Below are 25,306 nucleotides of genomic sequence, written 5' to 3' on the forward strand. Positions count from 1 at the left end.
GCTTTTCCTCTTCCACCACTTCTAGTGTTGTGCAGATGTCTCTGGCAGTCATCTCACTTTTGTGGTAGTATCATGGCAAATCCCTTTACCTACTCCCATCCAAATGTCTGATGCTTACCATAGGCATCCCATGATATCATCACTGGTATTCCTGGGTATGTCTCTGTATCTGGAGCTTGCCTCACTGTCTCAGTTGGCAGATACACAGTCCCCGGTTATCGGCTGGGATTCTGTTCCCGGGGGTGTGCTGATAAGCAAAAACCACCATTAACTGAAACGTAGTGATTTATGGCGCTTATAGCGCCATTAACCAGTTGTTGGCGCTATAAGCACGCTTATGGCGTGCCATAAGCACCCTTAGCCACCATGAGCAGCCTTATGGCCCCATAAGCACCCTTGTGTCACTGATAATTGGAACTTGTCCCATTGTGGTGCCATAAAATTGGATCACCGATAACCGAGTCCGCCAATAACCTGGGACTGCCTGTATGCATTTTTTATTGTCTCTGTTCTTCCTTTAGACATGACTAATTTCAACCCTGATTTGGGTGATTTTCTTTTGGTTTTTTAAGTGGTTCATAGTTTCCAATGTTCCCTATCCCCTATCCTTTCTTGCCGAAGATGAAAACATTGGGACCGTTATTTTTAGAGGGGAATTTTGCAATTCCATGGCAAGTTCTGAAACCTAATACTGCATAAAAGTGAGGGAGTACTGTAGATCATTTTAAAATTATCTACCACTAACTACGAACAAGAGAGAGAGAGAGAGAGAGAGAGAGAGAGAGAGAGAGAGAGAGTAGAGAGAGAGAGAGATAAATTGTCCTTACTTAATAGTGTGAAATTATTTACAAATTATTACAGAATGAGAGAGAAAGAGATAGGCAGAGAAAGAGAGAGAGAGAGACAGACAGACAGACAGAGAGTGAATTACAAGAATTCGCTGACCTGCTAATAGCAATACTCTCCCACCTGTCACATTAAATTGACATATTTGATAGCTCTGCCTTTGAGCAAGTTAAACAAAAAATGAGGGAAGGAAAGATATTTTCATACGAATTTTGTAATACAGTTATATTGTTATTATTATAGTTATTATTATTATTATGGGTCTATCGCAGTCCTCCAATTTGTACTGGTTCTGTGCAAGTGCCGGACATTCGCTTGCTATGTGGTTCATGGTCTCGTTTTTCATATTGCACTTCCTACACATGGGAGAGATGTTATTTCCATCTATCGTTCTTGGAACATATCTGGTTCTTAGGGCCTGATCTTGTGCCGCTGTTATTATTCCTTCAGTTTCCTTCTTGAGCTCTACCCTCTGTAGCCATTGTCGTGTGTAATGTATTGTCTGTGCATTGGTTTGTTGTGCCATTCCTCTGTTCTTTTGGGCATTCTCCTCTGTCTGTAAATTTCTTGGGTCTTCGTCTACTTTTATCAGTCCTTCTTCCCTTGCACTCTTGAGCCACTCAGCTTCCCTGGTTTTCAGATATTGCCCCAGTGCTCTGTTCTCGATGTTGACACAGTCCTCTATGCTTAGTAGTCCTCTCCCTCCTTCCTTTCGTGTTATGTATAGTCTGTCAGTATTTGCTCTTGGGTGTAGTGCTTTGTGTATTGTCATATGTTTCCTCATTTTCTGATCTATGCCTTTGTCCATTCCACTATTCCTGCGCTGTATCTGATTACTGGCACTGGCCATGTGTTTATGGATTTTATCATATTTCTGGCATTGAGTTTTGACTTGAGTACCGCCTTGAATCTGTGCATATATTCTTTCCTGATCGTGTCCTTCATCTCTTGGTGTTTTATATCCCCTCCATCCATTATTCCCAGGTATTTGTATCCTGTCTCATCTATGTGTTTGATGTTGTTCCCATCTGTAGCTTTATCCCTTCAGTCCTTGTTACTTTGTCCTTTTGTATGTTGGCCAAGGCATATTTTTCTATTCCAAACTCCATCCTGATGTCTCCAGATACAATCCTTACAGTCTGGATTATGGTATCTATTTCCTTGATGCTTTTACCATACAGCTTGATGTCATCCATGAACATCAGATGGTTAATTCTGTTGCCTTTTTTCTTGAGTTGGTACCCAGCATCCATCTTCTGCAGTACTTTTGTCATGGGAATCATGGCCACTACAAAGAGTAGTGGGGATAGTGAGTTGCTCTGGAAGATCCCTCTCCTGACATTAACCTCTGCTAGTCTTAGTAAGTATTGTATTCCAGTTGCGCATTTTTGAGGAAGCTGATGGTGTTTTCCTCTGCCCCATATATTTTCAGGCTTTCTATTAGCCATGTGTGTGGTATCATGTCGAAGGTTTCTTATAGTCTATTCATGCCATGGTTAGGTTGGTTGTCCTTCTCCTACTGTTCTTCATTACCATTTTGTCTATCAGGAGCTGGTCTTTTGTGCCCCTGCACTTCCTTCTGCAGCATTTTTGTTGGTGGGGGATGGTGTTTATATCCTCTAGGTAGTTGTATAGCCTTTCACTGATGATACCTGTTAGTAACTCCCACATTATTGGTAGCCAGGTGATAGGCCTGTAGTTACTGGCTATATTTCCCTTACTCTTGTCTTTCTGTACTAAGGATGTTCTTCCTGTTGTCATCCATTTGGGTGCATGGTGATTTGTGATACAATGCTGGAGTTGTTCGTGCTGTTCTGTCATGATCTCAGTGAATCTTTGTTTTATTCTCCCTGTTTCTTCTTCCTTAACCTCCTGGAGCCATGTTGCATGCTTGTTATGTGATACCGGATTGCTCCATATGTTTTCCCAGAGACTCTTACTTGGTTTGGCTTCAGGAATTTCGTGGTGGTTGTCTTCCCCTCTTAGTTGGCTGCTTAGTCTTTTCTGGTTGGTTCCGAATAGTTTGTTCTGTTGGTATCCTTTATTCCTGTTCATGTACCATTGGATCTTATGTGCTTTGGCCTTAAGCCTCTGTTTTACATCTTCTATTGTGTTGTTTAATCCCCTCTCCTGTACTTTGTATTTCTTGTTCAATTCCTCCCTTGTTTTCTTGCTTCTTAGCCTTTTTTCTGCCATTTCCTTCAGTTTACTAAAGTCAGACTTTACGTAAACTGCTTTTCCAGGCGCCTTTTCCAAGGCAGTTGCTGTTTTGGTTTCTGTTGGGTTGGTTGTGCTGGTGGTGTTGGTGTTCGTATCTCCATCAGTTCTGCTACTATTCTTGCTCCTGCATATGCCAAGTTATATGTTTCTGTGATACTGGTGGTGTGTATTATTCCCATTATTTCAATGACCTCACTTGTTTTCTCACTTAATTTCTTGTTGTTGTAGGCTTTCATGGAGGGTATCCTTGTTCTCTCTGTATCTGGCTCCATCCATTGTCTGATCTTTTCTACCCATTCCGTCCTCTCTGTTACTTCGTTAGTGTTTCTTTGTGTGTCGTTGTTTGATACCTCATCATCCCTGTTGTCTTCTGTGGCATTGTCTCTCAGTTCGTCTTCTTGTAATTTGTTGCCTTGTGTCATTTCCCTTTCCAGTTCTTCTCTCTATGTTGGGGAGAGCCAGTTCTTTTTCTTTATGTTCCTTACTTGGTCTGCCAGCCTCTTCTCTGTTTGGGGGGTGTTATTCCTCTTATTCCAGATGTTGACCAACCTTCTTCTATATCCCCTCTCCATCGGGTTGCTTCTGATGTAGCATCTCCATATTTCCTTATTTTCTTCTCTTGTCCATTTCTTCCTCTGGTTTGCTTCTGTAATTCCAGTCTCTGGCTGTTGGTTACTGTCGTTGTGGTGGTCAGTTGCTGGAATACGACCTCCAAGTACCTGACTGTCTTCCCCTTCAATTGGGCTGAATACCTGGCTGCTGGACGAAGCTCCTCTGTTGTCAGAGGTTCCATTTACGTCATTGTTGTTTAATCTTCATTTCTTTCCATCATTGGTGAGTTTTGCTATTTAACCCATAGCTGGACCCTACCCCATCAGGAATAGGTACTCATTTACAGCTGAGTAGACTGAGGAATTTATGGTAAAGATCCTTTTCCAAGGAATCAACGCCGATGAGAGCGGTCACCCATCTAACGACTGACCAGCCCCAATGTTGCTTAACCAGTTCATTGATGACCTAACCCACTCTGCCACGGCACATTATTATTATTATTATTATTATTATTATTATTATTATTATTATTAATAATAATAATATTTGAAAATATTAATATACATATACAGTGTTCCCCCCGTATTCGCGTTCTCCGGATTCGCGGACTCACACATTCGCGGGTTTTTCTTAGGAACCTATCTAGAAATTATTCGCGGACGGGCTCGCCCAGTTCGCGGAATTTTCCCACGAAACTAATCACTAATTAGTGTATTTTGATGTTTATTTTCATGACTAAATACATTTTTATGATAAAAAAATGATTTACTAATTTTCAAATATTAATTTTTATTAATACTGTATTAGTAAGTTTAATAAGTTTAAATATCACATAATAAAAATAATAATTCTCTCTCTCTTTCTCTCTACTACAAAGATGTATGTTTTTTTGTACGATAAAATATAAAATGATTTACTATTTTCAATATTATAATTTAATTTATACAGCAATAATATCAATTCATTAAAGAAAATACCATAGTGAATTAGTAAGATTTTTGCTTATAAATTTAAAAAATTATGGAAGAATGAAGGAAATCCCAGTCAGATTCTTTCTAAAAAAAACTCAGATATACGTATCAAGTTAAGTGACCGGAGGGGGAAGGAGCTGATATGTTGTTGCCATCAACTGCTCATGAGATTTCCACCCTCTCTCTCTTCTCTCTCTCTCTCTCTCTCTCTCTCTCTCTCTCTCTCTCTCTCTCTCTCTCTCTTTTACTGAGATGAGAGATTTTTATGGTACATAATATGCGTAATATGTTTATTAATATTTTCAAATAATAATAATACTAATAAGTGTAATTACAAAAATCATATGTGAAAGTATTTTACAAATACTACGATAATCTCTCTCTCTCTCTCTCTCTCTCTCTCTCTCTCTCTTAAAGCGATGTATTTTTTTTGGATGATGATTTACTAATTTTCAAATATCAATATTAATGTAAACAGCAATAATATAAATTCATTAAAGAAAATACTAAAGTGAATTAGCAAGATTTTAGTTTATAAATAAAAAGAATTATGTAACCCCGTGTCTTGTTGCGTAGCCAGCTTGTTGGATGGGTTCCAACTATCAAATCCAGTGTTGCCATCTCTTTCTCTTTTGCTGATATATATGAGATAATTTCTATGGTACATGTGTATGTTTATTAATATTTTCGCATAATAATAATAATATAACTAATCTCAAAATTCACATGTGATAGTATTTTAAAGAAGTACAATAATCTATCCATTTCACTCTTTTAAATAAGGACAACCCTCTCTCTCTCTCTCTCCTCTCTCTCTCTCTCTCTCTCTCTCGTCTCTCTCTCTCTCTCTCTCTCTCCTCTCTGCTATTGGCTGTTTATATATTTCTAATGGTAAAATGTTTAAGATTACTTTAAAATGATATTAATAATACCAATTCAATGGTATATTTGATGTAGGATAATACTTTAAGTAGACATTTGGTATTTGTGATTTCACATTCCATTGTAAAAAGAAAATGAATGTCTCAAATAGTAACAGTATGAAAGAAAACGTGCATGACCGAATACTTATGGGGGGACTGAATTATTTTCACATACGTAACTAAGTCATTCAGTACATACATAGTATGTATTTATGTATAAACATAAAATGTAAGATTTACTTTAAAATAGTATTAATATTTCAAAGATTAATATGAACCATAATAGGATATTTTATATATATTTGATGAAGGATGGTCTTTAAGGGATACTTTGGTGTTTGCATGTCCAGGACAGTTTATGAGCATTTTTAAGAGGGGTTCCAAACATTCAGCGGGATTTCTTAACTATTCGCGGGGGGGTCTGGTATGCATCCCCCGCGAATATGGGGGGACCACTGTATATGTACCATAAAAATTCTCATCATCAGTTAAAACAGAGAGAGAGAGAGATTGAGAATAATTATTTTTATTTAATGTTTAATTTACACATAAGAGCTTAAAAACCTATAAATTACATAAAAAATTAAAAAAACTTCACGGTTTCTCAAGGATTTGCGAATGTTTGCGGGTCTGTGAAAAACTCGCTTATGATAATTAGAAAGGTTTCAATGAAAAGTTTGCGCTGTTGTGAATTTGCACAACTTGAATCACGTAAGATTGAGGTCTTACTGTTTAGGTTTTCGTATTGTTTCCTGTTCTTTATTGCCAAACCCTAATGTGTATCCTGTATAAAGAAAATGGTTAATCACCTGTAACTACTATACTTTGGACCAAAAATTAATCTGGGGTGCTGGGATTTATTTATTAGGAGCTATTCCATTTTCATCACCTCAATGTCTTTTGTCAGCTCCTTTGAGGACAATCAGTGGCTACCCTATAAAAAAAAAGGTTTTGACTTAGAATAAAACTGTTTTTGGTAGTTTTTTGGGAGTCCTGAAACCCCCACACTTCCCCTGATGAAAAGGCATGGGACTTGGGTGAACATTTATCTTGCACATATGGCATGTATTGAAGGAGATAGCTGATATACATGCTGTTGTCACTTCTGTGCAAGTAGGATGAAGGGAAAACTGAGGCAGTCATTGTGTACAGGAGATAGAGTCCTCCTTTCCTGAGTCATTTATACTCTATCTGAGCCAGCAGCACTATTCTTGCCAAGACTAACTATAAGAGAATTCTTTGTAATTGGTTGGTCTGTCTTATGTAGCCCTGGTGGACCATCAAAGTGTAACTAACTACTTTTGGAACTCACAGTGGCTACCAAAAATAGTCATTTTTTGCATCAAAACCTATTTATTGAAGACCATGAAGAACAGCCACAACCTATAATGAGGATAAAATAAAACACTTTTGTTTGTAAGAGTAGGTATTGAAACTACAATGTTATATTCAGTTTTTCTAACTATTAGTGTATTAACCCTCTTACGCCGACTGGACGTATTTTACGTCATTTTTTGTCTCCCGTGTGCCGACTGGACGTATTTTATGTCGACTTACAAAAGTTTTTTTTTAAATACGCGGAAAAATACTTATAGGCCTACCAGCCTAAAACTTTTGAATCACGCGCCTTGGGGGATGCTGGGAGTTCACGGATCAAGGTGTTGTTTTGTTTGTTTACAATTGTTACGCAGGCGCGCAAGCGCGAATTTCTTTCTTGCTGCACTAAAAAGTATCTGTGTCACATCTCGGAAATTTTTTCATCACTTTGACATAATTTTTGTACCATTGTAAATTAGCTGTTACATGAAGTATTATATATGAAAATGTGCACATTTTATGTAGAATACAACAATAAAATACTCATGATTGTAGCTTTTATCAGTTTTGAGATATTTTAAATAAATAACAATAATTGCCAAAATTTCAACATTCGGTCAACTTTGACTCTACCGAAATGGTCGAAAAACGCAATTGTAAGCTAAAACTCTTATATTTTAGTACGTAATATTCAATCATTTACCTTAATTTTGCAACTAATTGGAAGTCTCTAGCACAATATTTTGATTTATGGTGAATTTATGAAAAAACTTTTTCCTTACGTCCGCGCGGTAACTCTTCCGAAAAAAATCATACATGCGAGTGTGGTAATGTTTGCACCATTTTAAAATTAGCCGTTATATAAAGTTTTATATATGGAAATGTGCGCAATTTCATGCACAATACAAATAAAAACAACCCATGGTTGTAGCTTTTATCAGTTTTGAGATATTTTCATATAAATAACGATAATTGCCAAAATTTCAACCTTCGGTCAACTTTGACTCTACCGAAATGATCGAAAAATGCAATTGTAAGCTAAAACGCTTATATTCTAGTAATATTCAAGCATTTACCTTCATTTTGCAACAAATTGGAAATCTCTAGCACAATATATCGATTTATGGTGAATTTATGAAAAAAATAACATTTTCTTTACATCCGCGCGGTAACTCTTCCGAAAAAATCATACGTGCGATTGTGGTAATGTTTGCACCATTTTAAATTAGCCGTTACATAACGTTTTATATATGAAAATGTGCGCAATTTCATGTAAAATACAACAAAAAATAATTGAAGGTTGTAGCTTTTCTCATTTTTGAAATATTTGCATATAAATCACGATAAATAGAAAAAAAACCACGTTCGGTCAACTTTGACTACCAAAATGGTCGAAAAACGCAATTGTAAGCTAAAACTCTTACAATCTAGTATATTCAGTCATTTATCTTCATCTTGAAACAAATTCAAAGTCTCTAGCAAAATATTTAGATTTATGGTGAATTTAAAAAAAAATCTTTCCTTCCCTCCGCGCGCGGATTCTCCGCCACAAATCTCTGAAATGCGTACGTCCCATTCTCGGAATATTTGCTCTGTTTCATATTAGGCATTTCATAGAGTTTTATATATGAAAATGTGCGCAATTTCATGTAGAATAAAACGAAAAAAATATTGGAGGTTGTAGCTTTTCTTTTTTTTTTGAAATAATTGCATATAGAATATATATATAAAAAAATGACATCCGGTCAACTTTAACTCGTCAGATATGGTCGAAAACTGCAATTGTAAGCTAATACTCTTACAGTATAGTAATATTCAATCATTTGTGTTCATTTTGAAATAAATTGGAAGTCTCTAGGACAATATTTAGATTTATGGTGAATTTTTGAAAAAATATTTGTTTACGTCCGTGCGTTACGAATTCATGGATTATTTTGTGATAATATCTGTGTTGCTTTCATTGTTTTACAATGTGTTGTATACCAAAATGATTGGAATTTAGTGTACATTACAACGAAAAAAAATTAACTCGTTACCTTTAACCGTTTTGCGCATAGCGCGATTTGAATACAATTATACATGAAATTTCGTTTTTGCGCTATCATATATCGCATAATTTATATATGATAATGATAATTTTTTTCATTTCTGATGGTTGCATACTAAACTTCAGCCAATGACAAAAAAGGAGCCAAAAATGAACTCTTAATCTTGAAAACTAAGTGCGCTGTGATTTTTTGAAAAAAATATTTTTTCCGCTTCCGCGCTCACTCTGAAACACCTCCGGCACACGGGAGACAATTTTTTTTTTTTACCGCTTCGGTGTAAGAGGGTTAATGATTGATGGTCAGATAAAATATGTGTAAGATATTTTAGAAGGAAATGATGATGCCTCTGAGTCATCTTACTTAATAGAAATTAGCTTTTTGTATTCCTGCAATTATGAGATGCCATGGTCCCTTACTACTCTCATTTGTTTTTGAAGTAGAGTTGTATTAGTTATAACTCTCTGCCCTTTTAATTTACAGCTTATTCCCTTGTCTATCCACCTAACTGTCTGCCTCTTTTAGTTACTACATATTGTATTTCAGTGTTAATATTTTATTGAAATCAGATCCCACAGGCAAATCTGTTAATCATAACCTTTTTCCTTTGTACTTGAAAGGTGTAAATGTCCAAATTCATGTTTATATTCACTTGTTTCAAGAGTTAATATCACAGTTTGTAATTTAATTGAAAGTTAACCTCACCAAGCATATATGATTTTTGAGAATTGTATAAAGGAAACTTTTACATTTTTTAGGGTGTGACTTTGGAAGATGCATCTGCTTGTTTTGAAGCCCTGGCATCTACCGCATATGTGTACCAGTTGTCAGGCTTTGTGATCCCTACAGTTCGTTCCTGGAAAGTGCTGATATCCATGGCTAGTAGACACTCCAATAAAATGTATTTTATTAAAGGTGAGTTTTGTAATACATATGTAAGTGCTGTAGATTTGAAAATGGAACCGGTCCCATTCCAGCTTCTCCCTCAGCTTAGTTTTACTATAGCATTATGAGATTAACTCTCGTGATCTGATGACGCGTAGTGCATCAATAAATTTCTTTCTGTAAGTGCACAGGGAAAATTCACGAAAAAAAGGGCTTAATCCTAGAAAATATAGTTGATGCCATTGGGTTGACAGATGATGAATCTCGAAGAAAAAGCAAACCTGACACCACTAGCTTACTTAGCTATGATACAAAACATCAACATAAGTAAGTTGGAAAATCTGAAAATGTACTCCGTAAAAAATGATCATTTTTTAATCAATTACAGCTCATTAGCAAACACATTTATAGCAAAATTATTGCTTCCACGTGAAAGATAAAACATTTCTACACAATTTAGGTATAAAACAAACTCCCCAAACCTAATTATGTATTATAATTTTCATGATTATTTCCAAAAAATGTCAATGATTTTTCTTAAAAATTTCACGTTCATCACCTCGTTTTTATTATTTCTAAGCCTCGTAAAGATGTTCTAATTGCTTTAGGAAATAAGTCAATCATTTGCCGACATAATAACACTAACCAGAAGCGTATATCAGTTATAATTCGGATGTACTGAATTTTACCAAAAAACTTTTCCATACGCGTGTTCTTTTCGACCCTGGGGAAAAGTGATGTACCTTACACCCTTATATTTTTGGCATGTGTGCAAAAGGGTTATAGTTGTCAACATTAGGCAATTATATGTGAAGATCTCATTTAGTCTGTAATTGAGCCAGTGTATGTATCATGAGCTAAAGTTCTTTAAGTTGGAGGATTTAGATTATTTATTGGATGAAGCATATTAACCCTTAAACGCTGAAGCGGTAAAAATAAAAAACTCCCCCGAATGCCGGAGCCAGTTTTGAGTGAGCGCGGAAGCGGAAAAAATAATTTTTTAAAAAAATCACAGCGCGCTTAGTTTTGAAGATTAAGAGTTCATTTTTGGCTCCTTTTTTTTTGTCATTGCCTGAAGTTTAGTATGCAATCATCAGAAATGAAAAATAATATCATTATCATATGTAAATAATGCGATATATAGTAGCGAAAAAAAGAAAATTCATACATAATTGTATTAAAATCACGCTGTGCAAAAAACGGTAAAAGCTAACGAGTTTCTTTTTTTTCGTTGTATTGTACACTAAATTCCAATCTTTTTGATAATAATACATTGTAAAACAATAAAAGCAACACCGGAAAAATATTATCACAAAATGATGTATGAATTTGAACAATTTATATCCAGCTATCTGGTACTCCTACAAAGTCTCGTGTTGCCTCTTGTATCCATGTTATTGTGATACCGAATATGTCTAATTCCTCACTTGCTACCAGTGCTTTGAAAAGATCTACTTTGCTCCAAATAGATTGTTCATTAAACTGCGCCACTCTGAGGGACTTTTCTATCTTCTCTTTTGTCCTCTGTGGTTTTGTTAGTTTCCCTTACTGTCACTGTTGCCTGCAGTGCTATTACTAACCAGATTCTGGGTGCTTTCTGACTTCCTCCCTTGAATGTTCTGTTTACTAAGGTGTTTCATGAGGGTTTCGTTGAGAAGGTTTCCTATTAATTTTCCTCCGAAATTCAAGTGAGTCCCATCTCTGTTATATACTTTACTATTCCCTATAAATCTGTCCAAAAAGTTTACGAACCTAACACCTTTTTCTTGGCATATTAGCTCCAGTCCGTCATTGATTCCAATTGCCTTGCTTAGGGATTTAGTGGCTTACATTGGTTCTGGGCAGAAGTCCTATAAAAATGCCGTTATCAGTTTTCTCACGGATGTTCTCTATAACATTCGTCAGGCTGGCTACAAGACCTTCTCTCTGCCCAGTTCTTCCATCTTTTAGAAACGGGTCATTTCCTCCTCCCTGCACTATGATTACACTTTTTCTATTATTTACCTTGATTATTTTCACTGCCTTGGCTATCTTCTTTGCTCCTGCACCTTGGTAAGAATTAACTTTTCTCTTACTTTATTTTTGGCCGTAAAATTTAACCCCTGATCTTTTACTAACGAGTCTCCAGCAAATCTATTTGTTGTGTTGATTCCTTTTGGCGGACAGTCGTGTTTTCTGGCTGCTATCACTCTTTTGCCACCAGCTCTCTTAAATTCATTATTTTTATCTTAGTAAGCTTCTTTCTTTGTGCCTTGTCTATTACTTGTTTCTGTTTCATTTCTGGTTCTGGTCTTTAGCAATTGTTTTCAAATCTCGACTATACACTCTCCGTTTTTTACTATGTCGTCGTTCAATTTCTGTTTTTCTTTCTTAAGGTTTGTAACTTCTCTTTGTAGGTCTCCAATTTCCTTTTCCATCCTGTCTTCTCTTCTCTTGCCTTCGAGTTTGTCCTTTGTCAACTCCTTTAGTTCCTTAGCTAATTCTTCTACTTCCCTCCTCAATTTAGCTATCTCCTGTTCTTGTTGACAGGAGAGACAGACACTGAGACTACCTAGCTTTGATGTGCATGCCTCTTTGTAGTCTACGCACCCCATATTTACACTGCATTTCGCATGTGCGCTTTAATTTTAACTTTTCTTGAGTCATTTCTGTTTGTGTATTGTTTTCAATATTTCTATCTATGCTTTTAATTCAGTATTCTTTCTAATGTGACCAGTTGATAAGGAAAAAAGGGGGGTGGTTGAGTACTCCCACACTCGCCGCATCCGCTTATCCACACAGTTTTCCATAGTTCATAGCCAGGATACCTTTTATCGCTGCCACACTAACATACAGTCTCCCTGTTGTTAGACGATCCCAAACGTGTCGCAGTTCCCAACTGAGCAACACAATTTACCTAAGCAAATGATTTTTTGCCAAAAGTGAACAGCAGCATCCCTTAAACTACTCAACTTCCAACAGCCATGAACAGCCAGAATCTTATAACCTGAATGCTTCTCCTCCAACCCTGAAAATCAACAAGGAATGGCCACAATGGCCACACCAGCAGGCCCCATGGGTAGGAAGTTCCACAGTCAAAGGCACAAAAGATCCGCAACCTCAGAGCAGTTTAGCCTTCATTCAAAGGGTAGTGTTTGCAGGGGTGGTCATTCATTACATGAAGGAGTGAGCTTAATGGGGCACAATAGCCACACTCCATTTATGCATCCCCGGTTGCCCCAGGATCTCTCCAATCCTGGTCTTTGGAAACCTGCAAGCATCTGCCCTGCGTTATTTTAAGAGGTTGCAAAGCCTCTGTTCTGACACATGAAGTAGCTGTCAGCTCCCTGCACTAATCTTGTCTAAATTTTATATATGACTTTTTTTTTTTTTTTTAAGATGTACAAGGAGAAAATCCTTGCAGTCACAAGACGAAAATAAATCAGAGAGAGTGGGATGGCAAGGTGGTAGAAAGGCAGTTTGAGAGGAAGTAAAGTAGAAGGTTTTAAAAGAGGTTGCAGCCTACTGTCCACTGCAAAAAGGTGCACTGCAGGCATTATTCCCCTTACAGAGAGAGAGAGAGAGAGAGAGAGAGACGAGAGAGAGAGAGAGAGAGAGAGAGAGAGAGAGAGAGAGAGAGGATATCCTTTGACAGCCAAGATGGCAACAATTATACAGACCCACATATGATAAAACACTCCCCAACCATTGCTGTCCCCCTCTCTCCAAGTCTGGAAAATAAAAGCTTGGGATAATAAAATTTTCTTGCATAATATTTATATTTATAATCTAAAATCTTACTAATTCACTATAGTGTTTTCTTTAATGAATTAATATTATTGCTGTTATATTGATATTATTAGTAAATCATTTATTCATCATACAAAAAACAATCTCAGTAAGAGAGAGAGAGAAAAAAAAATTATTATTTTTGTTATTTAATATTTCATCTTATCAAACTTAATACAGTATTAATCAATATTAATATTTGAAAATTAGTAAGTCATTTTTGTATTATAAAATGTATTTAGTCATAAAAACAACTTCAAAATACACTAATTAGTGAATATTTGTCGACGGAAAAACCTGCAAGTCTTATGTGAATAATTTTTAGATAGGTTCCAGAAGAATTCACAAATAGGTGAGTCCGCGAATCTGGAGACTGCAAATATGGTGGGTCAACTGTATAAGCATTTTTAAGGTGTTTTTCTTGAGTTTGAACTTACAAAATAGGCAATTTTAAGTTTTTTTTTTTTTTATAAGGGTTCTAAGTGTTTGTGGATTCTAGACATTTATTCATTATAGGTTTATTATTATTATGCATTAAAATACTGTTAAATGAATGTAGATCATTAAGATCATCAATAATAAAATAGTGTGACAGTTGAGGCCATATGTTCACTAACACATTTTCTTTAAAACAAGAACATTCCATAAAATGCAAAAATGTACATGGTCAGAATAATTGTAAGTTGACTTAAACATTTTAATAATAGTAAGACTACAAAATACATTTCATTAAATCGATCATGGAGATGGTTGTTCTTTATTGTTACAAATGTTGTCAGCAGTTTGCAGCCTTTTTATTGAAGTGTATATAAATAGAACAGACCTAGAGGGCTATCATTGGCTAACAGATCACCATGGCAACCAGTTAATCATTCAGGTTTTGTTGTATTCTGTCTGTAAGTGCATGTTTTTTTAATACAATATGTAGTTTTCAAGAGTTTATGTATTTTACTGATTATATGAAGAATAGAATGAATTCCTTTCAAAACTGTTGAAATATGAAAGATGATACACTATAAATGATGATAGAATTAAGCCACATAGCAGAACTGGCAATTTCTCTCTCTCTCTCTCTCTCTCTCTCTCTCTCTCTATCTCTCCTCTCCCTCTTCTTCTTTCTCTCTCTTTTTTCTCTCTCTCTCTCTCTCTCTCTCTCTCATGTCATTTGCCATGTAAACAAAAGTATGTTTTGGTAACTAAGCTTTTGTCTTCATAATGTTTACATTTATCATATCTTTCTTTCCTAAAAACATACAAGCATCGTACTGTAGCTACCAGTCAGGCAGCAGATAGGTAAAACTGTTGGCTACGGCACTTCCTACCTTCCAGCTAATAGCTTGTTATATTGACTGCGTATTGTGCATACGTTAACCCTTAAACGCTGAGTGTACGTATTTTACGTCGACATTTTTTGTCTCTCGGGTGCCGACTGGACGTATTTTACGTCGACATACAAAAGTTTTTAAAAATTCGCGGAAAAAATACTTATAGGCCTACCAGCCTAAAACTCTTGAATCACGCGCCTTGGGGGATGCTGGGATTTCACGGATCAAGGTGTTGTTTTGTTTACAATCATTACGCAGGCGTGCAAGCGCGAATTTCTTTCTTGCCGCACTAAAAAGTATTGGTTACACATCTCGGAAATTATTTTGTCACTTTGACATAATTTTTGTACCATTTTAAAATTAGCCGTTACATGAAGTATTATATATGAAAATGTGCGCATTTTTATGTAGAATACAGCACAAAAATACTCATGATTGTAGCTTTTATCAGTTTTGAGATATTTTCATATAAATAACGATAAGTGCCAAAACTTCAACCTTCGGTCAACTTTGACTCTACCGAAATGGTCGAAAAACGCAATTGTAAGCTAAAACTCTTATATTTCAGTAATATTCAATCATTTACCGTAATTTTGCAACAAATTGGAAGTCTCTAGCACAATATGGAAAAAAACTTTTTCCTTACGTCCGTGCGGTAACTCTTCCGAAAAAAATCATACATGCGATTGTGGTAATGTTTGCACCATTTTAAAATTAGCCGTTACATAAAGTTTTATATATAGAAATGTGCGCAATTTCATGCACAATACAACTAAAAACAACCCATGGTTGTAGCTTTTATCAGTTTTGAAATATTTTCATATAAAAAATGATAAGTGACAAATTTTCAACCTTGGGTAAACTTTGACTCTTCCGAAATGGTCGAAAAACGCAATTGTAAGCTAAAACTCTTATATTCTAGTAATATTCAATCATTTACCTTCATTTTGCAACAAATTGGAAGTCTCTAGCACAATATTTCGATTTATGGTGAATTTATGAAAAAATAACATTTTCTTTACGTCCGCGCTGTAACTCTTTCGAAAAAATCATACGTGCGATTGTGGTAATGTTTGCACCATTTTAAATTAGCCATTGCATAAAGTTTTTATATATGAAAAGTGTGCAATTTCATGTAAAATACAACAAAAAATAATTGAAGGTTGTAGCTTTTCTCATTTTTGAAATATTTGCATATAAATCACGATAAATAGAAAAAAAAAAAACCACGTTCGGTCAACTTTGACTCTACCGAAATAGTAGAAAAACGCAATTGTAAGCTAAAACTCTTACAGTCTAGTAATATATTCAGTCATTTATCTTAATCTTGAAACAAATTCAAAGTCTCTAGCACAATATTTAGATTTATGGTGAATTTAAAAAAAAAAACTTTCCTTCCCTCCGCTCGCGGATTCTCCACCACAAATCTCCGAAATGTGTACGTCACATTCTCGGAATATTTGCTCCGTTTCATATTAGGCATTTCATAGAGTTTTATATATGAAAATGTGCGCAATTTCATGTAGAATAAAACGAAAAATATTTGAAGGCTGTAGCTTTTCTAATTTCTGAAATAATTGCATATAAAAAAATATATATAAATATAAAAATTTGACATTCGGTTAAATTTAACTCGTCAGATATGGTCGAAAACTGCAATTGTAAGCTAATACTCTTACAGTGTAGTAATATTCAATCATTTTTCTTCATTTTGAAAGAAATTGGAAGTCTCTAGGACAATATTTAGATTTAGGTGAATTTTTGAAAAAATATTTGTTTACGTCCGCGCGTTACGAATTCATGCATTATTTTGTGATAATATTTTCTCTGTGTTGCTTTTATCGTTTTCATGTGTTGTATACCAAAATGATTGGAATTTAGTGTACATTACAACGAAAAAAAATTAACTCGTTACCTTTAACCGTTTTGTGCACAGCACGATTTGGATACAATTATACATGAAATTTTGTTTTTGCGCTATCATATATCGCATTATTATTTATGATATGATAATATGATAATTTTTTTTCATTTCTGATAGTTGCATACTAAACTTCAGGCAATGACAAAAAAAGGAGCCAAAAATGAACTCTTAATCTTGAAAACTAAGTGCGCTGTGATTTTTTGAAAAAAATATTTTTGTTGCTTCCGCGCTCACTCCGAGACCGCCTCGGCACACGGAAGACGATTTTTAATATACCCCTTCGGCGTTTAAGGGTTAAATCAGTTACAAGTTAAAAGCATTTTAGATTTGTGCAGTATAAATACAAAACTTTATATGAAAAATATAAATGAAAGGTTTATTTATCTTTGGTCAGTAAAAATGAAAATGGTACACATTGAGCGGAGGAGCAGTAACTATTGTAAATCGTGGACGAAAATAATCATATTAATTAAATCAGCGGATGCTCTTTGGTGTCCGTCTTATCTGATATCCAGATAACTGGTGTCAGTTTAACGAGGGTTAACTGTATACTATATGGAATGAGGAACCTGGAAATAATAACATAATACAAATAGAACCTGATATTTGACAGTGGAGTTTATCATATCAGAGATAGAGACATGCACATCTTATAGGCCATACTTGTCTGACTTGGACACTTAATGAGCCGCCCACATGGTCAAGCTCCCGAGCACTCATATTGCAAGGTGATGTAAGCAGCCAGACATGTAGTGTGGTGCCCAAAGTATGACCAGCGGCGACTATCAAGTTTTAGAAACAAAGGAAATTTTGTCAGAATCTTTTGCATTTTCTGTAGTTCCAATTTTGATGTTCCTGAGGAACTGTGCTGTGATTTAATTAATGCTTTATAATTATAAGTAAATAATAAAAGCAAGAGAAACATTTAGTGTGTTTAATGAATTTTAAAACAATATATTCAACTGTTACTTAATTTACTCTCAATTTTAATACAGGCAGTCCCTCTTGTTATCGGTGGATGTGGTTAATGGTGATCCAGTTTTATGGCGCTTGTCTAGTGCCATAAAATTGATAATTTTCAGCGCTATAATGCGTCGATTTCCGGTTATCTGCATCGATAATAGAGTAATGGCACTGATACATAACTAACAGAGGTGCCGTTAAGTGGTTATTGGCACCACAAGTGCCATAAATTGTTGATTTTTGGTTAATGGCGATTTTGGCTTATCATCAAGCCTGTTGGAAAGGAACCCCTGCCCATAACTGGAGACTGCCTATATTAACGTTTTAGTGTGTATGTGTGAAAACATGAGTTAATGTATTTACTGTGTCTGTGTGTTCTAGTATGAGAGCATATGCCTTTGTGCAGTTTTTAATTTCATTTTCATTCATTCATTCATTGTCATACTGAATAATCTATTTGGTCCCAGTGCTTGGCCTTTGGCCTAGACCTGGTATTTCATTCAAATCCTTTGTGCCAGCCGTATGAGAGCTGATTTTCAGCTTAGTGGTCTGATTAAACTATTTTAATAATAATTAATATCTATTAATCTCAAGAATGTGTGTAAGATACAAGTGAGTAGTATATATCACGTATAGGTGGTTGTTGTGCTGTCAGGGGCATTTTGTGTTGTTATATTTGGCATTTGATATAGTAGAACTTTTTTTCACGCCATCGTTGATTGACCAGTCAAAGCACAAGTTTGGGTTGTGACTTTTCTTGGTTTTCTTTGCAGCCACCCTTTATTGTTTAATGTTGTAGTGTTGTGATAAACTAATAACAAAAAAAGATTGTATTAGAGTGGGAGCTGTATATGAGGGGATTTAATTTCTGTAACTTTTAATGTGATAATGTCCCATCCTCTTTCTCTAATAAGTAATAGTTTTGTCTTTATTTCCAGGTGTAACTGAACTGTTGCTCATAGTTCCAGAATTTTTATCATTTGAAATTGTAAAAGAGGCTGAGACACAGATTGCCCAGTGCCAAGAAAGTGAAACCCAAGATAGTTCTTTAATGTACTTGTCTCAGTGTTTTAGAACAGCTATTGCATACTATCATCTAAAAAATGGACAGGTATGTGTATTATTTTTAAGATGTGAAGATTCTGTCATTATTGTGAAAAATTAGTTTTTTAAGGGGAAAAGGTTTTCCATATAAACCAGTAATTATTTATATGCCTCTATTAGCACATAAATAGTCTTTGGTCGTTCAGATAAAAGAAGAAAATTGCTATATGCACACACTTTTGTATCCATAGTAATGTACAGCATTAATTTGTAACCCCGTTTTTAATGGAAACTATGTGAAGCATCAAGATTCAAGTTGAGGTTGGACATTTATTCTGTGATTTAATGTGTATGAATAATGAAAAGCCTTTGTTTTCTCACAACCTGAATAATATAGTGTATACAGGGAGCATAAACCAAATCTTTGGCGCTATTAGGCAGTTTATCGGTGCTGATAGCACGCTTAATAGCACAGTTAAGCAGTTAATGATGCCATTAATTGGTTAACAGCACCGTTAAGTGGATCATAGCTACTTTCATTGTTGTAAATGCCATTTACTATTTGGTTAGCAGCAATTTTTGGTTCCAGTGCTTGGCCGATAACCGAACCCCTGCCATTATATATATATATATATATATATATATATATATATATATATATATATATATATATATATATAATATTAATATATTATATATATATATAATATATTATATATATATATATATTATATATTACATACATTCATATATATATATAGATATATATATATATATATATATATATATATATATATATATTATATATATATACACCATATACACATATATATATATATACACATACATATGTATATAAGGGATTTTGATGTAGGAAAAATCTATTTCTGGGTGAGGAAGCCATGTTGCCCAGTGAAATACGTTCCTTTAGCGCTATTTCTAAGGTAAATTGGACATGCCAGAATAGTCTGACTTGCTCACCTTTATTAAAAGGTGTCGGTATGGATCTGGGGCGAGTGAAATACACTACCACAGCAGCCTCTCCAATTAGCCTTTTCCACATCAAAAACCCTCCGCCAATATGATTCAGCAGTTAAGAAATTGGAAGCATTCCTGAACGCATCCAATATTCAGACCATGACTGTTAACGCGGCTATCACCTTCTTCAGGTCCTTATTTGAACAAGGTTTAGCAGCTAGCACAATAACAACAACTAAATCAGCCTTGAGAAAGATTCATGGAGCGACACAGCCGAGCCCAGAAATATACAAAAGTCCCTATTGACTCTGTGCTAGAATATTTAGTAATGAACTTCAACTGCATGAATTGCCTATGTCCGTTAGTCACATAATTTCCTTAATTAAGTTATGTATTTGTGATTGCAGATTTATTTTTAATGGAGAATATTACCAACAAATATTTGGTATGGCCATGGGTAACCCTTTATCACCTCTCCTTTCAAACTTACATATGAAATTTTTGAGAGACAACACCTCCCGAATATCACACTTATCCCCTTAACATGGTACCGATATGTCGATGATATCTTAGTAGTCTTACCTGGTGGTATCGATGTAAATGATTTACTGTCTAAATTGAATGATTTAGTGCCAGCCATAAAATTCACTGTTTGAAATTGAAAATAACAATGTTTTATCCCTTTCCTAGATGTATTAATACATAGAGAATCTTTTCCAATGCTAATTCAGCATTTATAGAAAAGCCACAAATAATTTAACATATGTACATTTTGTTCATGACACTTACCTGCCAGATATATATATAGCTGTATTCTCTGACGACCGACAGAATTTCGAAACTCCCGGCAAACGCAGTGGTCGGCTAGGTGGTTAGTACCCATTCCCGCCGCTGGGAGGCGGATACCAGGAACCATTCCCATTTTCTATTCAGATTTTCTTCTGTCGCCGGTCGGTAAACAACTGTTTACAGACCTCCGCCTAGGATTTTGAAAACCCCATTTGTCACTTGAGTATTTGGATTGTCTTTTGGTTTCGGACTTGGCTTAGTGATTTGGCATACGCTATTGTGGTTTGGATTTTGATTTTGCTTTTGATTTTTCTTAGAATTGAGATGTCTGGATCTAGTTCTACTAGTTTCAGAGTGTGTGGTGTAGAAGAATGTAAGGTGAGGCTACCAAAAGCCTTGGTAGATCCTCACACGGTGTGTGTGAATTGTAGAGGGCATGTTTGCTTGTTGGATGATAGGTGCAAAGAATGTGAAGTGTTAACTAATGTCGAATGGAAGGCGTATGAATCTTACATTCGTAGACTTGAGCGTGACAGAATTAGGAGGTCTTCCTCCAGGAGTGCTTCTGTTAAAAGTCAAAGTGATAAAGTTGCTCAATCTAACATAACTGTAGAACATGTTACGCATAACCCTATAATTTCACCTTCAGATAAGGAAGTGATCGTTACCGAAGGGAATGCCCTTTCTACCATTTTGGAATCGTTTCGGAACCTTGAATCGAAAATGAGAGTGCTACAATCTAATGTGCAAAAGTGTAGTGATAATGTTAGTGCCCCTAGTGATGTGGAGGGGGCGTCAGATCGGTCCTATAATGCCTCCAGGTTGAGACCTCTGTCGGACTCCCAGAACACAGGGAATGGACATGTCGAAGGCCGAAGGAGGGTTACGGGAATTAAACACCGGTCTGGCGTCCCTTCGGCAGATCCTGAAGACGCATCCCAGGCTGCCAAAGATCGTGCGCAAGCTCGAATCTTGAAGGAATGCTTCTCTTCCTCCGAGACGTCCTCACCTCACTGTGGGTGGGAATCTCGGAAGGCCTCTCCATTTGAGAGTGGTAAGGAAGACGTAAGACGTCGCACTGGCGGCCATCGTCTTTCTCGCCCTCTTAGGAAAGGTCTTACGGAAGAGGACGCAGCCTCTCCAATTGAGAGTGGTAAGGAAGACGTAAGACGTCGCACTGGCGGCCGTCGTCTTTCTCGCCCTCTTAGGAAAGGTCTTACGGAAGAGGACGCTTCATCGGGAGATCGAGAGCGTCCTCCGCCTCGATTTACGCTTCGGTCTTCTCCGGAAGACTTCGAAGACAGTATCCCACACAAGAGATTCAGGACGCTTTCTGAGCGTTCTGATTCGAATCCAGAGAGAAGGAAGAAGGCGTCCCCTCGCCCATCTTCTTCTCAAAGGTTCATTCCATCATATGGTTCTTCACCATCAAAAAAGACCCTCGTAGCGATTCGTCAACAGTTGGATGCGTTTTTCGCCAAGAAAGAAGAAAGATCGCGTAGTCGTAAAAAAGATCTATGGCTACCCGTCAAGAAATCTAGACGTTCTCCTGCGGCTTCTCTTCGTTCTTCGTGATCTTCTGATTCGTCGCCTTCTAGACCTCATCGACTCAATCAGGAACGCGCAAGCAGTCCTGCTGATAGAGTCTCTAGAATTATTGGCGAAAGAGAAAAAGACAATAGGTGCCGCACAGGCGGCCGTCGTCTTTTCCAAGAGTCGAAGAACGTTCAGAAGGATCGCTCAGAAATAGAATTGGAAGGAATTGATCTTGGCTTACAGGAAGAGAGTATTCAACAGAAGAAACGCCTTGCTAATCAGGACGCTTGTAAGGACGCTTCTCGGGATGCTCGGTGTCATAAACGTCGGCTGGATAGACTTCAAACTCACGATATTAGTTCAGAAGAAGGATATGAGGACGCTTTTGAGGACGCGAGGCGTATTACAACTCAAGACCGTTTTAAAGGAGCGTTTACACGACGTCCATCACGTCAGGACGCAAATGAGGACGCTTTTGAGGACGCGAGGCGTAGTGCTAATAAGGACGCTCGTCGTCCTTCATATCAGGACGCTTTCCAGGACGCAAATGAGGACGCTTTCCAGGACGCAAATGAGGACGCCTTCCAGGACGCAAATGAGGACGCTTTCCAGGACGCTAGGTGTCCGATAGCATAAAGTCACCCCTTGGGAAGAAAAGAACAGGTCGCTAGTCAGAAGGATAAGCGCCATATGCTTCAAGGTAGTAGAAACTACATTATGGGTGCTCGTCAAGAGAAATTGTATGACGTTAGTTTGGAAAATTCGGAGAGAAAGTCAAGGTTAGGAGAACATAGCCGGCTCTCCTCTTCAAAATTGATTTCAAGTGCAAGACCTACGTTTCGAAAGGGAGGTGAAACTTCGGTTTCTTCTCGTTCAATTCAGGATAAGCCTACGTCTCCATTAGAAGAGAAATCGTCAAGCGAGCCTGTCTCAGAAGAGGAGGAGGATCCTACAACCTCATCCTCTGTGGATTATAAGACTTTAACTCGTCTTTTAAAAGATTTGTTTCCCGAGAAGTTTCGAGCTCCAGTTCCTCTCTCTCCACCTTTGCAACTAACCTCTTCGAAGGCAAGGAAGACTCCAAATTTTGTTAAAATGGCCACCTCACTCTCAACTAAAAGGGCTTTTAAAAAAATCCACGATTGGATGGAATCCAAAAAGACAAAGGGCAAGACTTCTTTTGCACTTCCCCCCACAAAGCTTAGTGGAAGATCAGGGAAGTGGTATGAGACAGAAGAGGAAGCAGGTTTAAGAATCCCTGCTTCCGCACAAGGGGATTTCGCCAACTTAGTGGAGGCACCTAGAAGATCTTACCTGGCATCAGCAAAAGTTTTCTTGGACAATGTCAGAGATAGATCACCATCTCAAAGGCCTTTACAAAACTCTAGAAGTTTTTAATAACTTTTTAGATTGGTGTTTGGGCGTCTTGGATGTGCAGTCTAGAAGCCCAGATTCTATTTCATTAGAGGACTTAGCGAGTATTTTGTCATGTATGGACAGAGCAGTAAGAGATGGCTCCGACGAACTGGCATTACATTTTTGCGTCGGGAGTCCTGAAGAAACGCGCATTTTTCTGTAGCTTCACAGCTAAGTCAGTGTCGCCTGCACAAAAAGCAGAATTGTTGTTCGCTCCCTTTTCTGCTCATCTTTTTCCTCAATCGATGGTAAAGGATTTGTCAGTAAATCTCCAAGAATGAGCGACGCAGGACTTATTGTCTCGGTCTTCGAAACATCCTACTGATCAGATATCTTCAAGAACCACGCAAGCTTCTAGGAAGAATTATAAGCCCTTTCGTGGAAGAGCCTCTTCGAGAGCTGCTGCTCGAGGGAGGAGTTTCCCTAGGGGCAGAGCCCCCTCAAAAACCAGGGGAAAGAAATGACTTTTCGGCCCTCCAGGCACCAGTCGGGGCGAGACTCGCTCTTTTCGCGGAAGCATGGAGGATAAGAGGGGCGAACTCTTGGTCACTCGAAGTGATTGAGAAAGGTTACAAGATCCTGTTTCTATCGAAACCTCCATTAAGCATAGAGCCAATAGACCTTTCGCCCTCTTATCAGGATTCGAAGCAACAGACCTTATTAGACCTTTTGGATCAAATGTTGGAAAAGAGAGCAGTAGAAGGAGTTGTATCACGGAACTCTCCAGGCTTCTACAACAGGCTTTCCTTGTTCTGAAGCACTCGGGAGGATGGAGACCTGTCCTAGACGTAAGCAGGCTGAATCTTTTTGTAAGGAAAATAAAATTCAAGATGGAAACTGCACAGTCTGTTTTAGCTTCCCTGAGACCAGGAGATTGGATGGTGTCCTTGGATCTCCAAGACGCCTATTTCCATGTTCCGATCCACCCTCGGTCCAGAATTTCTCAGATTCATTCTGAAAGGACAGGTCTTCCAATTCAGAGCTCTCTGTTTCGGGCTGAGTACAGCCCCTATGATATTCACGCTTCTGATGCGAAATGTGGCAAGATTGCTCCATCTCTCGAAGATAAGAGTCTCACTCTACTTAGATGATTGGCTGTCTATCCGGTCCACGTCAAAGGAAAAGTGCCTGGAGGACCTACACATGACATTACAGCTGACGAAGGACCTAGGCCTTCTGGTCAACTTTGAGAAGTCCCATCTGATTCCCACACAGTCCATCGTGTATCTGGGGATTCAGATGGATTCAGTGGCTTTTCAAGCATTTCCATCCATAGAACGTCAGCTAAAATGCTTAGAGAAAGTATCGGTCTTCTTAGAAGAAGGAAATATGCTCGGCGAGGAAATGGATGAGTCTGCTGGGGACCATTTCCTCGCTGGAGAAATTTGTTTCTCTGGGAAGGCTGCACCTCAGACAGCTTCAGTTTTTCCTAGCAGACAACTGGAAGAACAAGAAAGACCTAGACAAGATTTTGAGAATCCCTCAATCGATCAAAGAGCATTTGGAATGGTGGTCCGATCCCGTCAAGCTATCGGAAGGGATGCCCCTCAAAGTTCTGAGCCCAGACCTAGTGTTGTTCTCAGACGCGTCCATGACGGGCTGGGAGCAACACTGGGGGATGGAGGAGGTGTCAGGCCTCTGGAGAGGGGAACAGAGGTCCTGGCACATAAACCTCAAGGAGCTAGAAGCGATTCGTTTGGCACTTCAATGCTTCGAGTCAAGGATTGTGGGACGAATTGTACAAGTCAACTCGGACAACACCACGGCGCTTGCATATATCAAAAAACAGGGAGGAACTCTATCT

At 37.3% G+C, this 25,306-nt stretch overlaps 1 protein-coding gene across 2 annotated transcripts in view; it reads left to right on the plus strand.

The window, feature by feature from the left end:
- Nucleotides 1-25,306, plus strand: part of LOC135223625 (uncharacterized) — a gene marked incomplete in the record, with an annotated part of 381,927 nt that overhangs the window by 219,661 nt on the left and 136,960 nt on the right. For both annotated transcript variants that reach the window (XM_064262235.1, XM_064262236.1), the window contains 2 exon segments: nt 9,633-9,789; nt 18,678-18,850. In XM_064262235.1, coding sequence (XP_064118305.1) covers nt 9,633-9,789; nt 18,678-18,850 — 330 coding nt within the window.

The sequence above is a fragment of the Macrobrachium nipponense genome, chromosome 10 (assembly GCF_015104395.2).
Source record: "Macrobrachium nipponense isolate FS-2020 chromosome 10, ASM1510439v2, whole genome shotgun sequence".
Taxonomy (NCBI): Eukaryota; Metazoa; Arthropoda; class Malacostraca; order Decapoda; family Palaemonidae; genus Macrobrachium; species Macrobrachium nipponense.